Raw genomic sequence first — 23,046 nt, forward strand, 5'->3', positions numbered from 1 at the left:
TCGGTTAGGACCAAGTAATACAAATAAAAAACGTTACAACACAGTGAGTAACATTACACGTAGTAAACATTTATAAGACGTCATTAATGTCGTTCGAGAAAAGAGCATTGATGTAGCAGACGAAATGAAATACAAACACGCATCTGGGCAAACGTAATAATTAAGTCAAGTTGTTTAAAAAAATATACATTTTCACAGCGACATCTACCGGCCATAATATAACAGCGCAAGCTAGTGAACACACTATAAAAGGTCACTACGACGTGCCTCGTCTCTTCGACTACATATCCCAGAGATATATGCGTCTCCCACAATGCATTGCGTCATGGATCTCCGCGCTGTGACGCACACAACACAACACGCACAGTTGTTCATTGAGACTCCAACATGGCGTCCGACGCGCCTTCGGGAGCTGATGCTCGCCAGGCCGATTTGGGGTGTGCGATCGCGGCTTTGAATTCATGGAGCCACTCGGAGCTCCAAACCAAGCTGGCCGAGTTGGGCGCCCCGACGATGGGTAAGAAAATAAGGAAACTTGTGTTAAAAGAGTTGAAAACAAGGCTTGTGTTTGGCTCAGGGTTGCTGTGCTAATGATGCTAACTCTTCCGCTACCTTTATATCGTTTAGCCAGTTTTGCTAATGATCCAGTGAGGAGTTTTGAACGCAACTATAAACAAACTTTAATTTTCATGGAATTGCTGCTTAGCTAGCCATTGTATTGTTTTTGTTCCACGAAGACAGAACAACGGTTATTGTTCATTGTGACGAAAACTAAGGTGCACATGGTTTAGTTCTGCTTGTGTTTGTCTGCAGGCCCAAGGGAAGAGTTGATTGACAGACTGAAAGGTTACATGATACAGGTGAAATGACATCAAATAAAACAAACAATTTGTACATTGTGTGTGTTGTGGTTGTGAAGTCATGTTACATTATGTTATGTCTTCCCTGTGTAGACTGGCATCCTGTTGGGAAAACCGAATGATGATAAAGCAGCGGGCCCCCAGGTACATTTTCTTTCACGTAATTTGATGATGCATCATAAAGTTGTCCGCTAACGGGGACAATAGCCACGTTTACATGGACCCAAATATTCCAATTCCATTCGGGTTATTTGCTCAAACGGAAAGAATCTAACCTTTGTATATACCTCATTCTGAAAGAAAAGTGCCAATCCGAATGAATATATAATCGTATTCACAGGGGTGGAATATTCCTTTGCCCAATCCGATTGAGGTATCTTGTACCCGCTCAATCGGAAAGTTGTCAGGGTGCGTTCTTTCAGCGCAGACGTATCTCAGATTTTGAAAATGGCAGCGAGCAGTCATCACTGGACTACAGCGGAAACTTTGTTTTTGATACAAACAAAAAAGCGTAGAAACTGTCCCAACAACCGTGGTAATCACACTCTCGTCCGCCATCTTCGATAAATCATGTGATGATGTTTACGTTTTACTGCGCATGCCCCATTGACTATTCCGTTTGATTATAGCAGTGCATGTAGACAGGAGATATTCCTTTCCGTGTATACATTGTTTTCTGGTACGTCATTCCTCATGTCAACGTGGATATTGTTCCACCACAGATGCCCGGCATGCAGGCCATGCCACCCGTGATGGGGGGAATGCTGCACGCGTCAATGAGCATGATGCCAGGGGGACCGCCGCCTCCCACAATGCACATGCCACCCCCGGGCCTCTTGCAAGATGACCATCTGCAGAGGGCGGCCATTGTGATGCAGCACGAGGAGCACGATGGCCACCTTTCGGATAACCAGGACCTTCTGGAGCAGCAGAAGAGGGTGAGAGGACAATTTGGAGCCAGCACGGCGCTAATGTGATGTCATCATCTGTGTTCAAACTTGTTGATTCAGGCTGCCGTGCTCATGGAGCAGGAGCGCCAGCAGGAGATGGTTCACATGCAGCAGGGACCGATTGGCAGGGCGTTGCCACCAGTCAACACAGTTCGAAGTATGTACGTGATCTTCCTCGTGTAGCACGTCCTTCACCCTCTCACCGCCTGCTTGTGTGTCCCTCAGTGGGCTTGGATCCTCGTGGGCCGCTGCCTCCGGGCGTCAGCATGCTGCCCAGCCAGAGACAGAGAGTCCCTCCCCCGCCCGGGGACGACAACAGGGAGGTGAGCAGCCCCATCCCAAATGGACCCCGCCCGCACTTTGTTGGCACACAACTAAGACTGTGATGTTTCTTTGAAGGCCTGGCAGAGCGAGGAGATAAGTATCGGGGGGCCAAAGATTCCTCAGGCCCTTGAGAAGATCCTCCAACTGAAGGAGATCAGACAGGAGCAGCATATTGACCCTGCAGGTTTGTTTTCTTCTCCACAAGCCCAATGCCCTGCTGCTGCTTTTCCATCAACACTGTCTTGTTTGCCGCCTTCATGAGCAGAAGAAGCCGGCGGGACGGACGTAGACTTCAACGGTTCCGCACGTGGAGCGTCTGAGGCAGAAGACGATGATGGTCGGATGTCCAAGAAGGACGTAAGTCTTGTTGTCTTCTTGTGTGTTAGTCTCCTCGCCGCTGGATGGTATGATGTGAGGTCATTTTCTCCACAGAAGAACCGCCGACGCAGGAACCGCAAGAAGAAGAGCAAGAACAAGCGTGCTCAGGAGAAGAAGGAGCAGAGCGACGGCGAGAAGGAGGAAGACGAGCCCCAAGTGGAGATAGAGTACGTCACAGAGGAGCCGCAGATCTACGACCCAAACTACATCTTCTTCAAGCGCATCTTTGACGCCTTCAAGGTGAGTCCATGTGGGATTGGCTGCTGTCACTCAAGCTTAACGGTATTTCTTCTGATTGACAGCTGACTGACGATCTCAAGAAGGACAAGGATAAGGAGCCCGACAAGACGGAAAAACTTGAAATGACTGTCCTGAGGAAGAAAGGCTTTGAGTTGGAAAAGAAAGACAGTGACGACAGCGACGAGGTTTGACTTTCTGGTCCTGTCTTTCACGGCCGTAAATCCAATTGTTCCACAATAAAGATGTTTGTCTCTCCTGGACAGGAAGTGCGCCAAGATGTTCCTAAACTGTCCAAGAAGAAGTTGAGGAGGATGAACCGTCTCACGGTGGCTGAGCTCAAGCAGGTAAGCTCCACCTCCACCTGTGTGACTCTGAGCCGTTTTATCTGACGACCACCTCCCTCCGCTCCTCCTAGCTGGTGGCCCGGCCAGACGTGGTGGAGATGCATGACGTGACTGCCCAGGAGCCCAAACTGCTGGTGCACCTCAAGGCCACCCGGAACACAGTGCCGGTTCCTCGCCACTGGTGCTTTAAGCGCAAGTACCTGCAGGGGAAGAGGGGTATCGAAAAACCACCCTTCCAACTCCCGGAATTCATCAGGAGGACCGGCATCCAGGAGATGAGAGAGGCGCTGCAGGAGAAGGTAGGGTGGATGAGAGCGCCCTTGTTGCACGAGCAGTTCGGAAGTGTCATGAGCAATCTCGTCTGTGTATCTCGCAGGAGGATGCTAAAACCATGAAAACCAAAATGAGAGAAAAAGTTCGTCCCAAGATGGGAAAGATCGACATCGATTACCAAAAACTTCACGATGCCTTCTTCAAGTGGCAGATCAAGCCCAAGCTGACCATTCATGGAGACCTTTACTATGAGGTAACACTCACCGGTACGTTCTTCCCGCCTTGTGTGCCGAGGTTTCTAAGTATGTTAATGCCTTTGTGTAGGGGAAAGAGTTTGAGACCCGCCTGAAGGAGAAGAAGCCAGGTGACCTTTCTGATGAGCTTCGCATCGCTCTCGGAATGCCAGTCGGACCAGTGAGTGCCTGCGGCGTTGTCTCACAGCGGGGAAAGTTGAACACCTGACACAGCACTCACGCTTGTCTCCTCTCCCAGAACTCTCACAAGGTCCCGCCCCCCTGGTTGATTGCCATGCAGCGGTACGGCCCACCTCCGTCTTACCCGAACCTCAAGATCCCTGGACTCAACTCGCCCATTCCAGATGTAACGACCACCATGATGACTCGCACTTGACGTCCCGAATGTCTTCTAACATCCTCTATTTCACCTCCTCCAGAACTGCACCTTTGGCTATCACGCTGGTGGCTGGGGCAAACCCCCCGTAGATGAAATGGGCAAACCGCTTTATGGTGACGTGTTTGGGACCAACTCTTCAGACTTCCAGGTGAGTCTGCGCTCTGAAGTGGAACGTCTAAACGTGAGGTGCTGACTCTAAATTAATGAATTGTGCTGACAATTAATGCGAGCAGGCCAAAGCGGAGGAGGAGGAGGTGGACCGCTCTACGTGGGGCGAACTGGAGCCGTCCGACGAAGAGTCATCCGAGGAAGAGGAAGAAGAGGAGGAGAGCGATGAGGAGAAACCAGATGAGACGGGATTCTTCACACCAGCAGACAGGTAGACGTTAAATACTATGACGTGGCGTCACAGTGATGATGACGCAGTGGCGTCTTTCCAGCGGGCTGATCACGCCAGGAGGCTTTTCATCCGTCCCCGCTGGCATGGAGACGCCTGAACTCATCGAGCTGAGGAAGAAGAAGATTGAGGAGGCCATGGACGGGTGAGTAGAGAAGCCCTTGTCACTGTCAACAGGTTTCTCTCTGTTTGACTGTTTTCTTGTCCTTACAGCAACGAGACGCCACAGCTCTTCACCGTTCTTCCAGAGAGACGAACGGGCCCGGTTGGCGCCGCCATGATGGCCTCAACGCACATCTACGACATGTCGGCGGTGAGTAGAGCGTTTCCCCCCCCTTTCGTATATCCTTTTTATAACCTCCATGCTTGTTGTGTGTCTAGGCCGTGGTGACCCGTAAGACCATTGGTGGGGGAGAGTCGCATGGCGTGGAGGTGGCGCTGGCGCCGGAGGAGCTGGAGCTGGACCCCATGGCCATGACGCAGAAGTATGAAGAGCACGTGCGCGAACAGCAAGCGCAGGTGGAGAAAGAGGATTTCAGCGACATGGTGGCCGAGCATGCCGCCAAACAGAAGGTATGCAATAATAATGTGGTGGTTGCGGTTGCGATGGTGATGATTGTGATGATGTCATCCCCAGCAAAAGAAGAGGAAGGCTCAGCCTCAGGACACACGAGGCGGTGCTAAGAAGTACAAAGAGTTTAAGTTCTAGACAACCACTGCAAAGAGGAACCTCATGTTTTACTGTCACAATAAAGGTTGTTTTTTTTATTTATTTGTGTGTTTCCAGTTTTTTGTAAATAAAAGTAGCTTAATATTCAGTTTGAGACCACGAGTGACGAAGTTGTTGTATGACCCAAATACTTACTGCTGGAGCACGTGGGACTTGGCATCACCTGACTGATACGCGTGAGTGTGACAGGTGACCTTAGCTTATGAGGTGACCTCTTTATAATCGCCTAACCTCAATAAGCTTTGGGGGCTGTAATGCTAGCTAGCGTAGCATGGCTAGCTAGCACAGCGGTAGTTGTGGCTCACAACATATCACTCTGCTAGCTAGCATCTAATTAGCAATGCCTTTGACTTTATGTTTAACACGTTCTGTTGCTGGTGGAGTAAAGTGGAATATTAGCACACATTTAGCCCCTCCCCCGCGTTCATGTGCCCGTAGTTGCGCGTGCACAGACCATACACGGTGACGCGCACGCCCAGCTGCTGCTACGCGCGCGCTCTCGTCCAGCTCTCCGGGGGCGTGCTCGTGAGTCGCCAATTTCCGCTTCCTTGTCGCACGAAGAGAGGACGCGGTCCCCGGGAACGAGCTCGCTGCCTGGCGGCCATTATTCCTTTGCTGCTGCGGCAAGGGAAACAACCAGGAAGCGTCCCTCCTTTTCCCGCTTGGCTCTGCCGCCGTCAGGATGGAGCGAGGAGGGCTTCCGCGCGCCACGGGCGTCCCCTCACCGCACGGGCAGCTCTCCAAGCCGGTCAGCATCTCCTCGAACCGGCCAGTCCACATGAACCTGTTCGCCACCTGGGAAGTGGACCGCTCTTCGCCCAGCTGTGTGCCCAGGTATTTCGGGAGGGGGAGGAGTCACGAGCCGGTCATTGTTTTCACGCGTGGGTGTATGATGAGCTCATGGCGGTAGGGGTGTCACCTTTTGTTTACCTGCCAGCTCCTTGTGATTGGCTATGAATCGTCTATGATTGAGGTCACATGACAACACCTGGGGGTTAGTCGGGTGATAATACATGCATGTATACTTGTATGTATATGTATATATTTATATTGTGTACGTGAGCGTATAAATGTACATGTTTTTGTATATGTAGCCTATGTACGTATTGGTATGTATGTACATAATTATTTTACCAGTGTAACTTCACATTTTGGAGAGTTAATGTACTCTATGCTCGTTGCCATGACAACACAAGCTTTCGCCAAAGGCGTCCATGATGGCCACCTTCAGGGTGTTGCTGCACTTCCTGTTGCACCATTTTAACCACTTCCTCCCTCATGAGCCAACAGGACACAGACAACTCTTTCAAGTGTGAACACACATGACAACGTTCTATCGTATTCTATCCTATCGGCTAACACAGCTAACAGCTAACAGTGCCAACATAATGTCAACAGTGTGAACAGTGATACATTCTTGCCCTTCTAATGTGATGATGTCTGTTCATCAGGCTGTTCAACTTGACTCTGAAGAAGCTGATTATGCTGAAGGAGCTGGACAAAGACCTCACCACGGTGGTCATCGCCGTCAAACTGCAGGTGAGGCGTCATAGCTCAGGTGTGTGTCAATGTGTGCGCACTCCTCCGTGTTCACGTGTGTTTTTGGTCAGGGTTCGAAGCGGATCCTTCGCTCCAATGAGATCGTTCTGTCATCGGCTGGTTTGACCGAGACCGACCTTCAGCTGACCTTCTCTTTACAGGTAAAGATTCCGCCCTCTTTGGTCCACTTCATCACCACAGACCTTATTTCTTCAGTGCTCCTCTCTCTTTTGTGTGTGTGAGTGCAGTACCCTCACTTCCTGAAGAGAGATGCCAACAAGCTGCAGATCATGCTGCAGCGCCGCAAACGCTACAAGAACCGAACCATCCTGGGATATAAGACGCTCGCCCTGGGCCTCATCAACATGGCTGAGGTTTGTTCTTGTGTCCTTGCTAATGCCGGTTTGATCATGTGACCGTGTGACTGGACATCTCCCCCGCAGGTGATGCAGCACCCCAGCGAGGGCGCTCAGGTTCTGGGCCTGCACAGCCAGCTGAAGGACGCCTCGCTTCCCGTCGCTGAGATGCGTGTATACTCTCTGTCCAGCCAGCCCATAGATCATGAAGGTCCTAAAGCCAAGATGTCAGGTATGGCCTCTGTTGTCATTGTCATCGTTATCGTCTTTGTCCGTATTGGCCGCTTCATTTGCTTCCCTTCAGATCGATCTCCAGACATGGACAATTACTCCGAGGAGGAAGAAGAGAGCTACTCCTCTGAGCAGGAGGGCAGCGACGACCCAGTTCATGGACAAGTAGGCAGAGCTTCTTTCACTTAATGTTAATGTTTGTTAGCGTCCATTGTCGTGTCTCTTCCTGCCCAGTACTTGTACGACGAAGACGAGGAGGTGAGGAAGAAAAAGCCCAGGCGTAAGCTGCCATCCAGTGCCGCCATCAGCAGGGTATAAGAGACCGCCCTCCAGCTCACTCGCTACGTGTGTACGTACGTTGACGCGTTTCCATCCTGTTGCCTTACAGCAACCTAACATCAAGCAGAAGTTTGTGGCGCTGCTCAAGAGGTTCAAAGTCACTGACGAGGTACGACGCTTACCCTGTTTGAGGAGGTGTGGCCTCTATGTTACACTTTTACCCTCTGTGTGGCATCCAGGTGGGTTTCGGTCTAGAGCATGTGTCGAGGGAGCAAATCCAGGAAGTGGAAGAAGACCTGGATGAGCTCTATGACAGCCTGGAGATGTTTAACCCGAGCGACAGCGGACCCGACATGGACGAGACTGACAGCATCCTGAGCACACCCAAACCCAAATTGAGGTATTAGCTACCTGTTCTCGGACAGTGCGGCTCGTATCCACGAGGAAGCTTCATTGTCCATTTTCATGTTTGTCCGTTCAGGCCATTCTTTGAGGGAATGTCCCAATCCAGCTCCCAGACCGAAATCGGAAGTCTAAACAGCAAAGGCAGTTTGGGTCGAGACACTTTAAGTCTGGTAAGTCTAGACGGGAAACGTTGCTTATTGGGTGTGTTGTTGATATGCGCTGTCTTACCAGCAGGGGGAACCGCCTCCTCCAGACAAGATGAAAACTTCTCGTAGTCGCAACTTGGAGGAGGTGTTGTCCGAGAGCGAGATCCCAGTACGAATCTGCTGCTGAGTCTTCTTGCACGTATGTGTATCTGAAGGGGTTTCATTACCGTGTGTGCACGTACAGGAAGTCGTGGATCAGGAACTGGTCGCCGACTCGGGCCCCTGCATCACGGTGTCCGTTGCTGAGAATACTCGTACACCCGTCAAAAGCACTAAAAGTGACAGCCAGACAGCACCATCGCCAAGGTAACCAAACAGCGTACGTGTTTGTGACGCCTTCACTGACAATCTTCACTATTGAAGGTTGGATGGAGGCCACACCCCATCCAGGCAGAAGCGCAGCAGCACCCCGATGAAGGAACGCCAGCTGTCCAAACCTTTGAGTGAGCGCACCAACAGCTCCGACTCTGAGAGGTCACCCGAGCTGACGCATGGCACGCCGGTAAACATGGCCACCCGGTCCAGCCTCTCTGGTTAGCGTCACTTTTACACACGTGTGTGTGTGTTCATGTGTGTGTGCACGTAGGTCCTGAGGAAAGCCATGTATGACCAGCTCAACCACATCCTGTTGGTTGACTCCGCCCTCCCGGAAAGCCTCATCCTGGTCAATGGGGGGGACTGGCAGGGACAGGTAGGCGTGTCCCACCACCATGTCTCCACTCTCCATGGACTGCATTTGTGTGTGCATATACCGTAGTACGTGCTGGAGCAGCTGCAGGTGCACAAACAGCCGGTGGTGTGCACGTGCTCGCCAGCTGAGATCCAGGCCGTCCTGTCGGCCGTTCTTACGCGCATCCAGAAATTGTGAGTACTCGCCTTCTTTTTTCCGCCTTTCCAATAACATCACGTTCATGTCTTTTCATTGACAGCTGCAACTCTGCTTCCTGTCTTCACAATAAAAGTGTGTTGGTGTGGTTTGATTGGCAGTTGCAACTGTAACGCGTCCATGCCGCGCGCTGTGAAGGTGGCGGCGGTTGGCAGTCAGAGTTACCTGGGCGCCATCTTGCAGTTCTTTGTCACGCAGCTCGCCAGCAAGACATCCGACTGGCTCGGCCACATGCGCTTCCTGGTGGTGCCCCTGGGTAAGCCAGACCGCTGCCATTCGACAAGCCCCGCCCATCACAGCTTTTTACGTTCTTTTCTCAGGCTCCCATCCGGTTGCCAAGCATCTTGGCGCCCTGGACAACCGCTACAGTGCCTCCTTTCTGGACGGCGCCTGGCGAGATGTCTTCAGTCGCTCTGAGCCTCCTGCCACAGGTAAAGCCCCCCCTGATGGCGATGATGATGTCATGAGGCACCATCAGAAGCATCTTTGTGACTTTGGTGTGTGCATGTGTTTCAGACCAACTGGATGTGGCGGGACGGATTGCTCAGTACATTAACGGCGCCGTGGTCACGCACCAACTTCCCATCGGCGAAGCTATGCTGACTTGCAAACATAGAACGTGAGTACCACGCTCATCTGCTGCGTCTTTGCACTCAGTAACAGCTGACGTCTCTCTGTAGGCGAGAGGAAGACTCCTACCAGAAGTTCATTCCTTTTGTTGGAGTAAGAGTTCGCTCGTTTTCTGATGTCAGACCTTTGACTGTTTGACAGATAATGTGATACTACTTCCTGTTTTCCAGGTGGTCAAGGTGGGTGTGATCGAGTCTGGACCCTCGCTGGCAGGTAAGGGTGTGGAATCACACTCCTAGGGCCAACTTGGTAATATTGTAACTTTACTTCCTTTTTCATGTTTAAGGGGACGCAGAGGAGGGAGGTGTGTCTGTGAGTTTGGCCGTCCCGTCCACATCCCCTCCGTCCCATGGCTCCCCCACAGGGATGATCAAAGAAGCGGCCACACCCCCTTCGTCCCCTTCAATGGGCAGCGTCACAGTCCAAGGGTAAGTCTTAAATTTGCCACATATGTGCACCTGTCAAGTTGGCGGGCTAACATGGTAGCCGGCTTCTCACTCCCAGGAGTCCCGGGATGTCTCATGGCGTTGACGCCATTGGCCTGCAGGTGGACTACTGGCTGGCATCGCTGGCCGAGAAAAGGCGGGAAGGTGAGCGGCGCGACACGGCGTGCAAAAACACGCTGAAGAGCGCCTTCCGCTCGCTGCAGGTCAGTAGGCTGCCAGCCGGGGGCGGCAGCGAGCCTCATGGCGTTCACGCCAGCACCATGGCCATGACAGTCGTCACCAAGGAGAAGAACAAAAAAGGTGAGCAACAAGGCATATATTCTTGTTGTCTTTTGGAATGTTTTGCTACTTTGGCTTTTGTTGACAGTGCCGACCATCTTCCTGGGAAAGAAGCCCAGAGAGAAGGAAATGGACTCTAAGAGTCAGGTGATCGAAGGCATAAGCCGCCTCATCTGCTCGGCCAAGCAGCAGCAGACCATCCTGAAAGGTTAGTCTTATCCAGCGTCTCAGCCGCCATCTTGAGTTGCATCCTAAATACCATATTCTGATGCCACCTTTGTCTTCTGTTGCCTCCCCAGTGTCCATCGACGGTGTCGAGTGGAACGACGTGAAATTCTTCCAGTTAGCCGCCCAGTGGCCCACTCACGTGAAATACATTCCTGTTGGACTTTTCGGCTATACCAAGCCTCCCCCCTAAGGGGCGGCTGCATACTTGCACCCTGGCTTGATCTTTGACAGGTCTGCCCTGCACACATCAAGCAAATCTGCTGAATTCCCAGAAATGTCACATCACAGTGCCCCCTGCAGTTTAAGACTGAAGTACTACACGTACTCCATGGAGGATGGCCACTTGCTGTGTGTGTGTGTGTGTGTGTGTGTGTGTGTGTGTGTGTGTGTGTGGGTGGAGGTTTGGCTCATTACACCTCATGACATGATTCAAAACCCAAAATGGCTAACAAGTAAAATATTAGCATAACAGCTAATTAGAATAAAAACTACTTGAAAATAACAGTGGGAGCCAGAAATGGGAAGGCATTGGAGGATAAAATGAAGCATTAGAGGAAGAGCATTAAATTAAAGTGAAAAAAATGACATGTTGATTTTGAAAATGACATTACATTCAAATGATAACATCTTAAATTTAACATCATGACATTACATCTACAAATGATCTTATATTGCTTCTCTGCAGGCAGATCCAAGGTCAGTGATGAGACGGTGAGGATGAATTCTGGCAAAACAAAAAGAAAAGAAAAGTACATTATTTGACTATTGCAGTTGTGTGTCGTTCTGGTGCTGAAAGTGATCCACGTTACATCTTAATGTATTGGTGTTGTCGTGAGCATCACACACTTGAGGCTGTTCGTCTGTGTTACTCGTGCGTGGCGGTGTAAGCCATCAGCTTGTAATTGTGCTCTCGTCGTCATGGAAACAAATTACAACATTGTGACTGACAGACATATATGAAGAGATATTTTGCACATGCCATTGTCTCTTCAACATTTTGCCTTTAGCCTCAGTAATAGTAATAATAATAATAATGCCTGTACATATGTTACATTGTATTGATATATTTTATAGTACTGCTTTTTCATCGTTACATTTGTCAGTCCAACAGAAGTGAATGAAAAGCTAAAGTGTTGTTTCATTTGTTTTTGTAAATAAATAAATGAATAAATCATATTTTGTACTTGGATATTTTACATTGTTCACAAGCTATACAAATGCCAATTCATTATTAATATCGAATTATTTTATATACTGAACCTATTTCGTTTATCGTGACTGTCCAGTGAAATACACGTCTGTCAAAATGACCCTCAAAGTAGGTGGGCGGGATCAAGCATCTCATTGGCTAACTCGTTGCACAGAAGCATTTCTACCAATCAGGCAAAATGAATCGATATCAGTGGGTGGGTCAAAAATATATTGGCACATTACTTTGAAAGTACAGGAAGACCAAAAAAATAGCAGGAGGAATCGGACAGCCAATCCTCGTTTGATGCGGAAATGACGTAAGTACACTTAAAGATGGCGTCTGATTCAAACGGCGAGAGCTTCTTTTCAGCAGTAAGTGTAATCATTTAAGAAATAATCGTTTCAGAAAGCATTTTTGTCGTTTTAGCGTTAGACCCTAATACATTTATAATGTTTTCTTTCGATACTGAATTAACCGCGTAAAGCTCAGGGGAAGATTTGACGCTGTTGGCTTGTTTGTGATCACAGATAATCAATGTCATGATGTTAAACAACAACTCTTTCATAAACAAACAAACGTCCTCTTATTGTGTTTGATGTTTGATTACAAAAAATGATTCGATAACAGCTTCACCTAAATTGACTATTGCAGAGTGAACATGGCAGGTAGGTTTGCCATGCCAACCACTAAACAGCTTTGCTTTTCTCCATCCATGCATTTTCGATGCCGCTTATCCTCACTAGGGTCGCCGGTATGCTGGAGTCTATCCCAGCGGCGGGGTACACCCTGGACTGGTCACCAGCCAGTTGCAGGGCACAAGCAGATAAACAACCATTTCATATTCACAGGAATTGACAATTTATAGTCTCCAATTAACCTAGCATGTTGGAAAGTGGGATGAAGCCGGGCTACCCGGAGAGTACCCACACAAGCATGGGCAGAAGATGCAAACTCTACACAGAGAAGTTCTAACAGAGATATGAACCCATCTCCTGACAGTGATGTCACATGCATAGTGTGCTTTTCTCCTTTTACACAAATAAAGAGCAAGTTGACTTCTGACAGGAAACCATGCAGAACAACCCACCAGAGCAAAGGAGACTACCCAGCAGCTGTAGTGTGGTCGGAGCGGAGACCGGGACAACATGTTGGCGGAGGTTGCATCTTGATGAATGAAAAATGAATGTCAATAAAACTTGGTGGACTTGTGCTAGATGTTTTTCTAACCAGCAAGAACAAGGTGGATACGCCCCTGCAGGAAGGAGGAGACTTGAGTGACTGCAGTGATGCTGGAGAAAGAGGGGCTACCAAGGCAGGACAGATGTCATGTGACAGCCAGCTGACTGCGAGGAGGAGGATCCATCAGCTGGAGAAAGAAAAGCTGGAGATGACGTCCACATACAACCAGCAGGTGAAAAGACAACTAGCGTACCTTTGCCAAGGAGACTAGTTCTAGTTCTCATCTGTGTGTATGTGTTGTAGCTGTGCTCACTGAAAGCGGAGCTAGCCCGGCTCAGGTCCTCTGTGGAGCAAGGGGAAGCCCAGAGGTCGGAGCTTCAATACCAGCTGGCAGTGAGCAAGAGAGATGCCCAGAGAGCACATCACGACATCACAACGCTCTCAGGTACACAAACAAACCAAACAATACCTTTTTAGTGGACGTAACAAAGCACCAAATATCTTGAAGATCAAGCTGCAGAACTCCAGCAGACTGTCCAGGAACTTCACAAGGCTCTGGACATGATTCAGCAGGCCAGAAAGGAGGACCAGGATGCTTTGCAGCAGGAAGTGGACGAACGTGACGCACTGATTGAAACTTTGACTTCAGAGAGTGAACGACTGCATTGCCTCCTGCAGGTCGCACACGCTTGCTTTCACGCACACACAAACACACACAAACACACACAATGTATGAATGCTTGGACTGTTGTCTATGTCCGTTCCAGTGTCAAGAGGAGGCCCTGGAGTTTGCAGAGAGGAAGATGGTGGTGCTGCAGAAAGCGCAAGAGAAGGAGGTGGAGGTGATTGCAACACGCACATGCACACACACACACACACACACACGTGCACATATGCACAGATTCTCGATTGCTTTTGCTTGTCTGGAGGTGGCACTTGCAGTGGAGCGCCGCAACCAGCAGGAGGCGGAGTCCAAGCTAGAGCAGCTTCAAGCGGAGTTGAGCGAGCGCGCTGAGCATGCGCTGCAGAAGTGAGAGCATCACACATACGCATTATTGACCCGGAGGCACAAATGCTCACGTTTGTGTGTGTGTGTGTGTTCAGGTTGCAGACAGAGCACGAGCAGTGCAAGTCCGAGCTGACTGTCGCCTTGGAAACGGAGAGGAGGACGGCCTTTGAACTCACAGCAATGCTGGAGGAGGAGAAGAGCATGCACGTCAACACACACCTGCTCTTGGAACAGGTGCCATACATACACACATACTCAACTTAAGAGTGGGAAATGCCTAATATGGTCATGAACATCCTGGTCACCAGGCTGTGGAGAGAGAAGTGCATTGTGGGAATGTCCTGGAAGAAATCAAAGAAGCTCTCCAAGAACACATGCGTGCAGGTACAATGATGATGTCATCATTCCAGACTGCTGTGAACCAGTGTGACCAATCACGGTTCTTTACAGGCTACGTTTCCACAAAGGATGATGGGAAACGGAGTCCTTCTGACGATGTAATGCATCTACTCAAGTCCATGCTCCGCAGACTGGTGCAGGCTGACGGACAGGTGAGTGTGTGAGCACCGACTTGCTTCTTTGCCGGTGATCTGATTGATTACCTGTCCATGCAGGTTCAGGATCTGCTGTTGGCGTCTGAAAGGCTGCACGAGGAGAAGCAGATACTCCAAAAGCTGACTTCGGATCAGAAGCGATGCCTCCAAGTATAAACAATCAAAACAGCTCGCTGAGTAGACGCAGCCTGGATCACAACGCTGTGGTTTCTTCTGCAGGAGTCTCGACAGCTGTCACTCAAGCTGCAGGAGGAAGTGACACGCCTGCAAGAGGAGATCCGTGATTGGTCCACACAGAAGGAAAAGTTGGAGAAGGACAAGCAGGAGATGTCAAAGGTCAGATTAGCAACTTCGACTTTTTTTTCCATTATTTGCTGACGCTGCACGTCTTCTGTGTGTGTGTGTGTGTGTGTGTGTGTGTGTGTGTGTGTGTGTGTGTGTGTGTGTGTACGCTAGGCACACGTATCCTTCCTCTACTCTGTTCATCAGCGCCTGATGGTGGGTTGCACGGTCCTCCAAGAACCCCACAGCATGTCGGATGATTTCACCTGGGTGGAGCTGTGTGATGTCATCACTCAGCAGCTGGAGCAGCTGACCTCCGACCGACAGGAGGCCGAGAACAAGGTGCGGCCGTCACGGTGTTGTTGCAGCCCATCTCGATCAAAATCAAAATCATCTTGACGTTGGCCCCCTGCCCACCCCTGCAGGTGGCCCATCTGCAGAGCGTGTGCGAGGAGACGAGCGCGTGCATGCAGGAACTGCAGCGCAGTCACAAGTGTGAGTTAGCGTGTATGGAGGAGAGCGTGAGGATGCGGGAGGAGGCCAGGAATAGCCAACACGCCCATGAGCTGCAGGTAAGGATGCTAATGATGGCGGATGTGTAACTGGTTTACTACTTTGGTGTTGTACTTTCTTTTAACCACTTTTACGGTACCCCATTAGCATTCCAAAAGCTCAGTTTGTTGGGATTTAGATGATACGCCATTTGAGGATACAATCTAATGCTAGATCTGTCACAAACATAAACATGAATGCAACCCAGCATGGAAACATCACAGTGTTCCAACAACAGATCCGTACATCCATAATGACCATATTGGCCATTCAAATGGGAATAGGTAAGGGCTCAAGCTATGGCTCCATTGTGTTTTCCAAAAATGCTTACGACACATTTTCACTGTTCAGGGTCCCAAGATGGGGTTCCGCAACCTGTCAAGGGGGGTACCTGAATTAAAAATTAAAAACCGTGACTCCGCGGCACGGCGGTCTGGTGGTTAGTGCGCAGACCTCACAGCTAGGAGACCAGGGTTCGGTCCCCGCCCTCAGCCATCTCTGTGTGGAGTTTGCATGTTCTCCCCGTGCATGCGTGGGTTTTCTCCGGGTACTCCGGTTTCCTCCCACATTCCAAAAACATGCTAGGTTAATTGGCCACTCCAAATTGTCCATAGGTATGAATGCGAGTGTGAATGGTTGTTTGTCTATATGTGCCCTGTGATTGGCTGGCGACCAGTCCAGGGTGTACCCCGCCTCTCGCCCGAAGACAGCTGGGATAGGCTCCAGCACCCCCCGCGACCCTCGTGAGGAAAAAGCGGTAGAAAATGAATGAATGAATGAAACCGTGACTCCACTGGAAACTATAATGGGGAGCATTCCTGCATTGCCACAAATTACAGTACACGTAGAGGCTACCCTCTAGTGGTAGTCAAAAGCATTACATGGCAAGTCTCCTTCCTTGGATAGACCTAAATCTAATAGACTGACACCTGTGGCTGTCACTCAGTGTGTTTTTGTACTGCCGAACTTACTTACAGTAAATCATAAGTTATGTAGGACATTTTCACTGTCGCACATTGACATTTACAAACCAAACTCATTTGGAAAAAAAATCAGCCACATCATTTTTTTGGGAACGACAACAACCAGAAAAACAATACAGACCATGCCTTCACAAAATAGATTTTTTTCTGTTTCCTGTTTCATTCTCAGCTGAATCGCTCCAAGTGCCGGTCTCTTCGGGATCGAGTAGGCTCTTTGACCTCTGACCTGTCACGTCTCCACGACTACCTCTTGCGGAGCCGTAAGAGGTCCTCCTCCTTTCTGTCGGCGTGCGCACTCCTCGCTGGCATGACGGTGCACACTGAGCTTCGCCTGCGTAGCCTCAGTGAGCAGAAACGTCTTCTGGCCACACGCTTGGCGGCAAGGGAGGAGCTGGAGAAGGAGCTCAGGAGGCTGGCCGGTGCTCTAGGAGAAGGAGAAGCAGAAGGGCGGAGGAGTCAAGTGAGGAGACGTTGGAGGAAGTACGCCTGCGTGCTGTTGGCGGTGAGGTGGTGGCGTGACATCGCCAAGAGGAGCCTGGTGTTGTTTCGGCTGGAGCGAGGAGGCAGCGGGCCAGCGGTGTGTGTCGCTACGGCAAATCTGACGGGACAAGATGATGCAGGCAGTAGGTGAAGTTTTCATGGGCAGAAGAAGCACACGAACGCCAGTGATGTTGATATGACGAATTTGTGACGCAGATAAAGCGGATGTTGCCCGCGATGAAGGTCGTGATGCTGCGTGCGTTCGCTGGCTTCGCTCCAAAACTCTCTCCTCCATCATCTTGTCCTGCATGGCGGACCTGCAGGGGGCACTGGCAAGCGCTCCTCCAGCTGCGATGTCAGCAGCTCAATCTGGGCTGTCCCGACTCCTGGATCAACTTGTCATGCAACCAAATTCTGGCCCTGAGATCCTGGACCAGATGAAACTGAGCAGACAGAGTCCGCCCCCCAGTACCTTGAAGGTCCTGAAGGTCATTTGAGTCAAACCACAATATCCCAACCTTTAACCTCTACCTGCTTCCTCCCACCAGACCCTGGTGTCTGGCCTTCAACGGTATTTCCTGCTCTTCAGCCAACGGCTCCACTCGGCCGAAGTGGAGAGGCGGACCCTGAGGCTTGAGGTGTCCACACTAAGGAGGGCAGAGCAACGAGGGGAGGTCACCTGCAGGACGGTGCGAACACACACACACACACACACACACATACACACATGGACAGACTGGTTTCAGTGTTAGCGTATGTGCGTAGGTCCCAGGGCATCACTTTCACAGTGTGTGCACGGAGCTCCGCCATGCGCTCGGCAGAGAACAGGAAGCTCACAAACTGGTTCAGGAGCAGTCGATGCAGCTCGATGCTCTGCGGCTGCAAGTCGACGCGCACGCTACCGAGCAAGCCGACAGCCACCGTGCGCTCAGCCACATGGCAGAGGTACACACACACACACACACAGTCATGTGCAGCTGAGTGTTTGATGTTCTCATTGTCATGGCACAGTCGCTGGCGGCGGCTCGGCAGCGCCTGAGAGGAAAGGAGCGCTTGTCGAGGGTCCTGGCTAGACGTCTGTCGCGGGCTCAGGAGGAGAGGCGGAGCCTGCGAGGGTGTCCACGACATGTTGATCAGCAGCTTCAGGATGCCAACTGGTTTGTAGCGTATACCTGGATCCTCGGTGCCATCACGTCCTTCACTTCTTGTTTGCGTCTTTGCGTAGGCGCCAGGATCATGTGATCGGCTATGAAAATGCAGCACAGCACCGCAACAAGAAGGTGAACACAGTCACCAGTCACCGATCCATTCGTCCTTCATTAACATGTTTGAATCTCCTGGTCAGCTGACAGGCGGTCTAATCCACTCACAGGCCTTACCCGTCCATCACATGGGGCCATCTGGAGCGGAGAGCATCATGGGAAAATGTCAGGTGAGATCCTCCCTCCTCTCACATCTGATGACTTCCCCGTGGACCAGTGCAGGGAAAAGATCTCCTGATCGACCTTAATCTTGGCACAAAGCGGGAGGAGTTGAAATCAACTTGTGTTTGCTTCCAGGTGTCTGATGTTCGAGCCCTGCCCGCCCCCTCACCACCTGTCTCCGAAGGAGAGGAAAATGTGTGACGAGAGCAAAGGTGAACAAAAGTGAAGGTCTAGAAGACCAGGAAGTCCCAGTGTGTTCTTCCTGTGGTTCTTTGTAGCACTTTGAGCGCACTCGCGCAACAAAAGTGACGCATCAGCACGCCCCATAGCGAGCGTGTCCCTCCGAGCATCCTCAGGAGACCACGCCCCCAGGCTGTGCGTGCGCGTGTGCGAGTTAAGACGCTGCTGCACACACACACGGCATAAATAGGACGTCTCTTTTGTCTTGATTGCTGCTCATCTGAACACGAGGGGATCAATGAACTTAAAAGGACAAAACATCATATTTTCCCTGCTTGGCGTTTCTTGTGACAAAGTATGATGTGTGTGTGTGCATGTGTGTGTGTGTGTGTGGACACCAAGTTAAAAAAGTGCCAACGCATACATAAAACCGGCATGAGCGCTGACGCTGGTGTTCTCATTGAGGTTCTGTCACAGATGTTGTCGTAGCAGATTAAGTTAAGTTGTGTTCCCGCCCATAAAAACATCTTTTCCTAATCCCGGAACAACCAGGAAAATATCACATAAATGGATTTTTAGCAGCAAAATGTCACCAGTGGTCTTCATTGCCACTGAGGCCAGTGTGTGTGTGTGTGTGTGTGTGTGTGCGCACTGGTTCAAAGACATCAAACACACACTCTTGCAATAAAAGGAATGACTTATGAGGAACGAGGAAGTTGTCCTACTTGTACCTGACAGAGACACATGGCTCCGCCGCCAACTTGGACCGGCTACAAAGAGCGACATGGAGGCGGAGCATGACACACTTCCACGGTGGCGACGGGAGGCACGCATGATGGAGTTTGCGTGCGTGTGTGTGTGTGTGTGTGTGTGTGTGGGTAAGTGGGTGGTAATGGAACTGATGGTGGTGGCGACATTAATGTGGTGACAAATGACAGAAAAATGGCCGACGGGGAAAAGAAGACTTGTGTGCCTTTTCAGTTCTTCCGCCGCTGATCCTGAAGTCTGTAGGAAGTCCAAATGTCCTGATCTTATTCCTTTTGGTTCCCTGTTGACCAAAGGAATTTTTCCTGACAAGTTGGGATTGTCGGATGCTGGTCCTGATTGGCGTTGTTTAGTGGAAAAGCAATATGGCCTGGTTTTGGAACTAACACATGAACAGGAACTTGGGGTGGAACCAGCGCCAAGGTTTCGACGAGAAATCCCCCCCCCTCACCCACCAGGGATTTTGGCGGGAAAGTGTGTCAGCCAGAGGGGCATCGATGTGATGTTCACCTTCTTCAGGTTCCAGTTCCAACCCATTCGCTAACCTCGTATGAGCTTTGATGCTGGTGTTCCTAATAAAGTGGCTCCAAAAGCAAGTCACATGATGGGTCATTCGGCCAGATCTTTGACCTCTCAACAGGAGCAGGAATGGTGGAGGTGGCGGGAGTAGTGTTCCTCCACCCAATCCCATCTGCCAGAAAAGCTTGCGGGGGCGGAGCCAAGCAGCGTGAAGAAATAGAAAAGGTGCGAGCAGAGCGGAGATGAATGAGAAAGGAAGGAGACGAGCACTGATGTTCATGCAGGAAGTAACTCCACATCCACCAATCAGCAGGATGATGGCGCCGCTCACTCAGGAGGCTTCCCGGATGACCTTTAACCTCTCTGCATGTGCGGCGCCGAGGTGTGGTTGCCCTCGCTACGAAGTCGGAAATGATGACGCGGGGTCGTGCGACTGTGGACACAGCTGGGTGACACACGGTAAGACTGCATGACCTTTGACCTTGACCGGATGTAACAAATTTTGACAAAAAAAAACCACCCACTCATTCTGCAGCCATACGGAAACTCTGGCCCCGCCCTCCCTCCAACCGTGGCCCTGTGGAGGCAGTCCTTCCTGGACCAGTTTTGGACCTAAGCTCCCTGGTCCTGTATGGCACTCAGGCACTTCCTGTACGACTGAAGATCCTGTTGGACCGCCTTTACAGTGTGCTGACACCACAGCAGGTATGCCCTCAGCGGCAGTGACACCTTTATTTTGAAGGAGCTGTCACTTCCTGTCATCTGCAGGTGGCTCACATCTTGCGCTCGCTGGGCTGGACTTTGGCTGATTACGTCCGCGGGTACAAGCTGCAGGTAAAAACACGCCCAGCGTGGTCATCCTGGTGTCTGTTCAGAACCACTCCAGAACTTTGTGTGCCAGCAGCGAGCCGATGGGAAGGCACTGGAACGTTGGTCCATGGTGAGCCCAGAAGAGGAGACGCTGCTCCTCAAAGAGTTCCTTCGCTTTGGTGAAACGCGACCCGTCGTTGAGTTCATGGCGGCTGTCCATCACCCTTCCTGCACAGAACGACATGAGGGTCTAGGCGAGGAAGGCTCCTCTGTTCACTGGATCCGCCCTTCTACAATGGTGACCAAAACCATGGTACTATAACTCCATGACAAATGATGCTGACGATGCTTTTGTTCTCCCAGGAGCAGATGGACAGGGTCACGTGGGACTGGGACACACAAGATCCTGAGTGTGACCTTTTGAGGAGGAGAGGAACTGCACAGGAGAACACCTCTTCATTTGTCCTATCTAACTCTTCTTCTTCACGGAATCTTTGCAAAACGTCCTCATCGTGTGTGCGCCCACTGCCGTCCTTCTCCTCAGCCTTTCAGGATCGTCCTGCACCCCCCTCCTCCTGCCATCCCGTTCCCAAGGGACGGGTCTTGTGTGGCGTCTGTGGAAAAAGCTTCTATGACAAAGGTAGGAATGACACGTTGTTTGTGACACTTAGAGTTTTACTTGTCCCATTCGCTCAGGTACGTTGAAGATCCACTACAATGCTGTCCACCTGAAGATCAAACATGGCTGCACGGTGGCGGGCTGCACCATGGTCTTCAGCTCACTGCGCAGTCGGAATCGACACAGCGCCAACCCCAACCCGCGTCTCCACCGGAGCGGCACCAAAGATGTCCCAGACGCGCGTACCGCGTACAACTCAAGCCCCACGTCCAAGGGAGCATCAAGGGTGGGTTCACCTGCCTGTGTGTCCTTGCATAACGCGCCCGTCTCGGTGCCAGTCTGCCAATCATCCCCATGTGACAGCAAGTCTGCAGAAGCTGGCGCCAGCTTCCCGACCAATCAACAGCAGCTGTGTGAGTCACGTGACAGTATACCCAAGAAGAAACCTCGAAAGTCGAGCATGCCGCTGAAAGTCGAGTGTCGAACATTTCAATGAATGTTTACTGTTCTGTACTTGTGAGGTAAATGGTATATTTGGCTCCACCTACTGGACAATTGTATCTATTACAGCATGCGCATATTTACCTGCTTGCTTTACCGTTAACTGATAGATCCATACATCAATTTTCCATACAAAAACATTTTCACAAATATGTGTTTCTTGTTTGGCTGTTGATAATTACATTGTTGATATTGTTGTATTTAATGTTTACAACCTCAGGGAAGTTGTTTGGGGAGAATTGAAAGTTTTTTGCTCTTCTTTAATTATTTTGTATATAATAAGAAGGAATAATTGTATTATTTTGTTATATCGTAATATTGTGTGACGTTTTATTTATACATTGTAAAATTGTTAATGAATGTTTTGTTAAAAATAATTACGTCTTTGTCTTGTGTTTTATTCTGATTATAATTTTTATTTAAAAAAATTAAAGGCAAACTCTTCAAGTTTCAAGTACCAATATGTATTGGTATCAGTATGTGTATCGTTCCTATATTTACCTATAGTATCAGATCGCTATCGAAATTTGCGTCATCTAGCTAACAATTGACGTCATTAGAACCTCCCTTTTTGGCGCGAAAGCCCTAACAAAAAAAGACAACAACAACAACACAACGTCAACCGTGTGCTAGCCAAGATACAGCGATAATGTTAGCATTGTTAGCATATATGTTGTAGCAGCTAACATAAAAAAAACTAGAAAAACGATCACAACATCGTCTCACCGTCCCTCATAAACGCAACAGTGGAAGGGTGGATACTCCTAGCTCTCAATTTTGCTATGAAGACTCAAAAAGATGCTAGTTTGCTGTCAACATTTTACCTGAAGACCGGATCACAAGTCTTGTGTTGGATGAGACGACAAATGAGAGCAGACATTGTAAGTGTTTTCATTTCTATGCTGCTGTTGTTGACGGAAGTATACTAAGCGTGTCTGTGTTTGTGACCCACGAAATGTATGCACAATTATAGACTTTTTTTCTGGAGTGGTTTGGAGTCCACTTTGGACTGGTGTTGTGGCAGTGCCTGTTTACAACCTGCAGATGGTGCTGTGGTGTTCCGTTGTTTGTTCCTGTTAGTGTTTCCTTCCACTGGCCTGTGTTTTGATAGTTGCTGCTTTGGTGGAGGTCAGGTGAATGCACTACAAAATACAAAATACCAAAAAAAAAAAAATACCACCACGATATTTCTATAGTGTCAGGATAAAACTTTTTTTTTCTTTATGTTGCAGTCATCTTAGGCCTACTGACATCTGTACAAAGATACTTTCTGCTGTGTAACAATGTAGAATACACATGTGAGAGATGGGTGTATGCTGCAAGAAGGTGAGCCAATCAATGCACAGTATACTGAAGAATAACGTCCTGCACTGTATAGTATGT

At 49.9% G+C, this 23,046-nt stretch overlaps 4 protein-coding genes across 9 annotated transcripts; all 4 read left to right on the forward strand.

The window, feature by feature from the left end:
• The first annotated feature begins 338 nt into the window (after positions 1-338).
• On the forward strand, positions 339-5,167 carry sf3b2 (splicing factor 3b, subunit 2). The gene is made up of 21 exons (XM_058069339.1): positions 339-517; positions 814-860; positions 954-1,004; positions 1,583-1,798; positions 1,871-1,967; positions 2,036-2,133; positions 2,210-2,318; positions 2,400-2,491; positions 2,567-2,752; positions 2,815-2,937; positions 3,016-3,096; positions 3,168-3,395; positions 3,473-3,622; positions 3,694-3,783; positions 3,862-3,969; positions 4,043-4,150; positions 4,236-4,381; positions 4,443-4,544; positions 4,613-4,712; positions 4,781-4,972; positions 5,037-5,167. Exons 1-21 carry the CDS (start codon positions 388-390, stop codon positions 5,106-5,108), a joined length of 2,526 nt encoding a protein of 841 aa, XP_057925322.1. The 5' UTR covers positions 339-387; the 3' UTR covers positions 5,109-5,167.
• Positions 5,168-5,637: 470 nt separating this feature from the next.
• LOC131126616 (phosphofurin acidic cluster sorting protein 1-like) lies at positions 5,638-11,746 on the forward strand. 2 transcript variants are annotated; one of them, XM_058069350.1, is made up of 24 exons: positions 5,638-5,963; positions 6,581-6,668; positions 6,740-6,829; positions 6,917-7,042; positions 7,112-7,256; positions 7,329-7,420; positions 7,490-7,567; positions 7,644-7,703; positions 7,774-7,934; positions 8,016-8,109; positions 8,174-8,254; positions 8,330-8,451; positions 8,509-8,647; positions 8,732-8,836; positions 8,903-9,009; positions 9,133-9,287; positions 9,352-9,462; positions 9,548-9,650; positions 9,712-9,754; positions 9,832-9,874; positions 9,948-10,089; positions 10,166-10,407; positions 10,475-10,594; positions 10,686-11,746. In XM_058069350.1, the coding sequence occupies exons 1-24, from the start codon at positions 5,812-5,814 to the stop codon at positions 10,802-10,804; spliced, it is 2,718 nt and encodes a 905-aa protein (XP_057925333.1). In that variant the 5' UTR covers positions 5,638-5,811; the 3' UTR covers positions 10,805-11,746. The 2 variants fall into 2 exon arrangements, with proteins under 2 accessions (XP_057925333.1, XP_057925332.1); XM_058069349.1 differs by having other exon boundaries at positions 5,639-5,963; positions 8,171-8,254.
• Positions 11,747-12,100: 354 nt separating this feature from the next.
• LOC131126416 (coiled-coil domain-containing protein 171-like) lies at positions 12,101-19,160 on the forward strand. Of its 2 annotated transcripts, none has more exons than XM_058068924.1 (22): positions 12,101-12,177; positions 12,872-12,963; positions 13,037-13,217; positions 13,289-13,430; positions 13,494-13,663; positions 13,753-13,827; positions 13,915-14,015; positions 14,090-14,228; positions 14,303-14,378; positions 14,445-14,545; positions 14,609-14,698; positions 14,768-14,884; positions 15,005-15,172; positions 15,256-15,402; positions 16,535-16,988; positions 17,062-17,324; positions 17,394-17,534; positions 17,611-17,790; positions 17,857-18,002; positions 18,071-18,125; positions 18,218-18,277; positions 18,405-19,160. In XM_058068924.1, the coding sequence occupies exons 1-22, from the start codon at positions 12,139-12,141 to the stop codon at positions 18,468-18,470; spliced, it is 3,003 nt and encodes a 1,000-aa protein (XP_057924907.1). In that variant the 5' UTR covers positions 12,101-12,138; the 3' UTR covers positions 18,471-19,160. The 2 variants fall into 2 exon arrangements, with proteins under 2 accessions (XP_057924907.1, XP_057924906.1); XM_058068923.1 differs by having other exon boundaries at positions 18,191-18,277; positions 18,405-19,156.
• Positions 19,161-19,355: 195 nt separating this feature from the next.
• On the forward strand, positions 19,356-22,037 carry LOC131126418 (zinc finger protein basonuclin-2). Of its 4 annotated transcripts, none has more exons than XM_058068927.1 (7): positions 19,356-19,958; positions 20,044-20,192; positions 20,269-20,438; positions 20,502-20,567; positions 20,638-20,841; positions 20,907-21,183; positions 21,240-22,037. In XM_058068927.1, exons 2-7 carry the CDS (start codon positions 20,048-20,050, stop codon positions 21,656-21,658), a joined length of 1,281 nt encoding a protein of 426 aa, XP_057924910.1. In that variant the 5' UTR covers positions 19,356-19,958; positions 20,044-20,047; the 3' UTR covers positions 21,659-22,037. The 4 variants fall into 4 exon arrangements, with proteins under 4 accessions (XP_057924910.1, XP_057924911.1, XP_057924908.1 ...); XM_058068928.1 differs by having other exon boundaries at positions 20,047-20,192; XM_058068925.1 differs by having other exon boundaries at positions 19,356-20,192.
• Positions 22,038-23,046: the final 1,009 nt, after the last annotated feature.

The sequence above is a fragment of the Doryrhamphus excisus genome, chromosome 3, assembly GCF_030265055.1.
Source record: "Doryrhamphus excisus isolate RoL2022-K1 chromosome 3, RoL_Dexc_1.0, whole genome shotgun sequence".
NCBI classification, from domain to species: Eukaryota; Metazoa; Chordata; class Actinopteri; order Syngnathiformes; family Syngnathidae; genus Doryrhamphus; species Doryrhamphus excisus.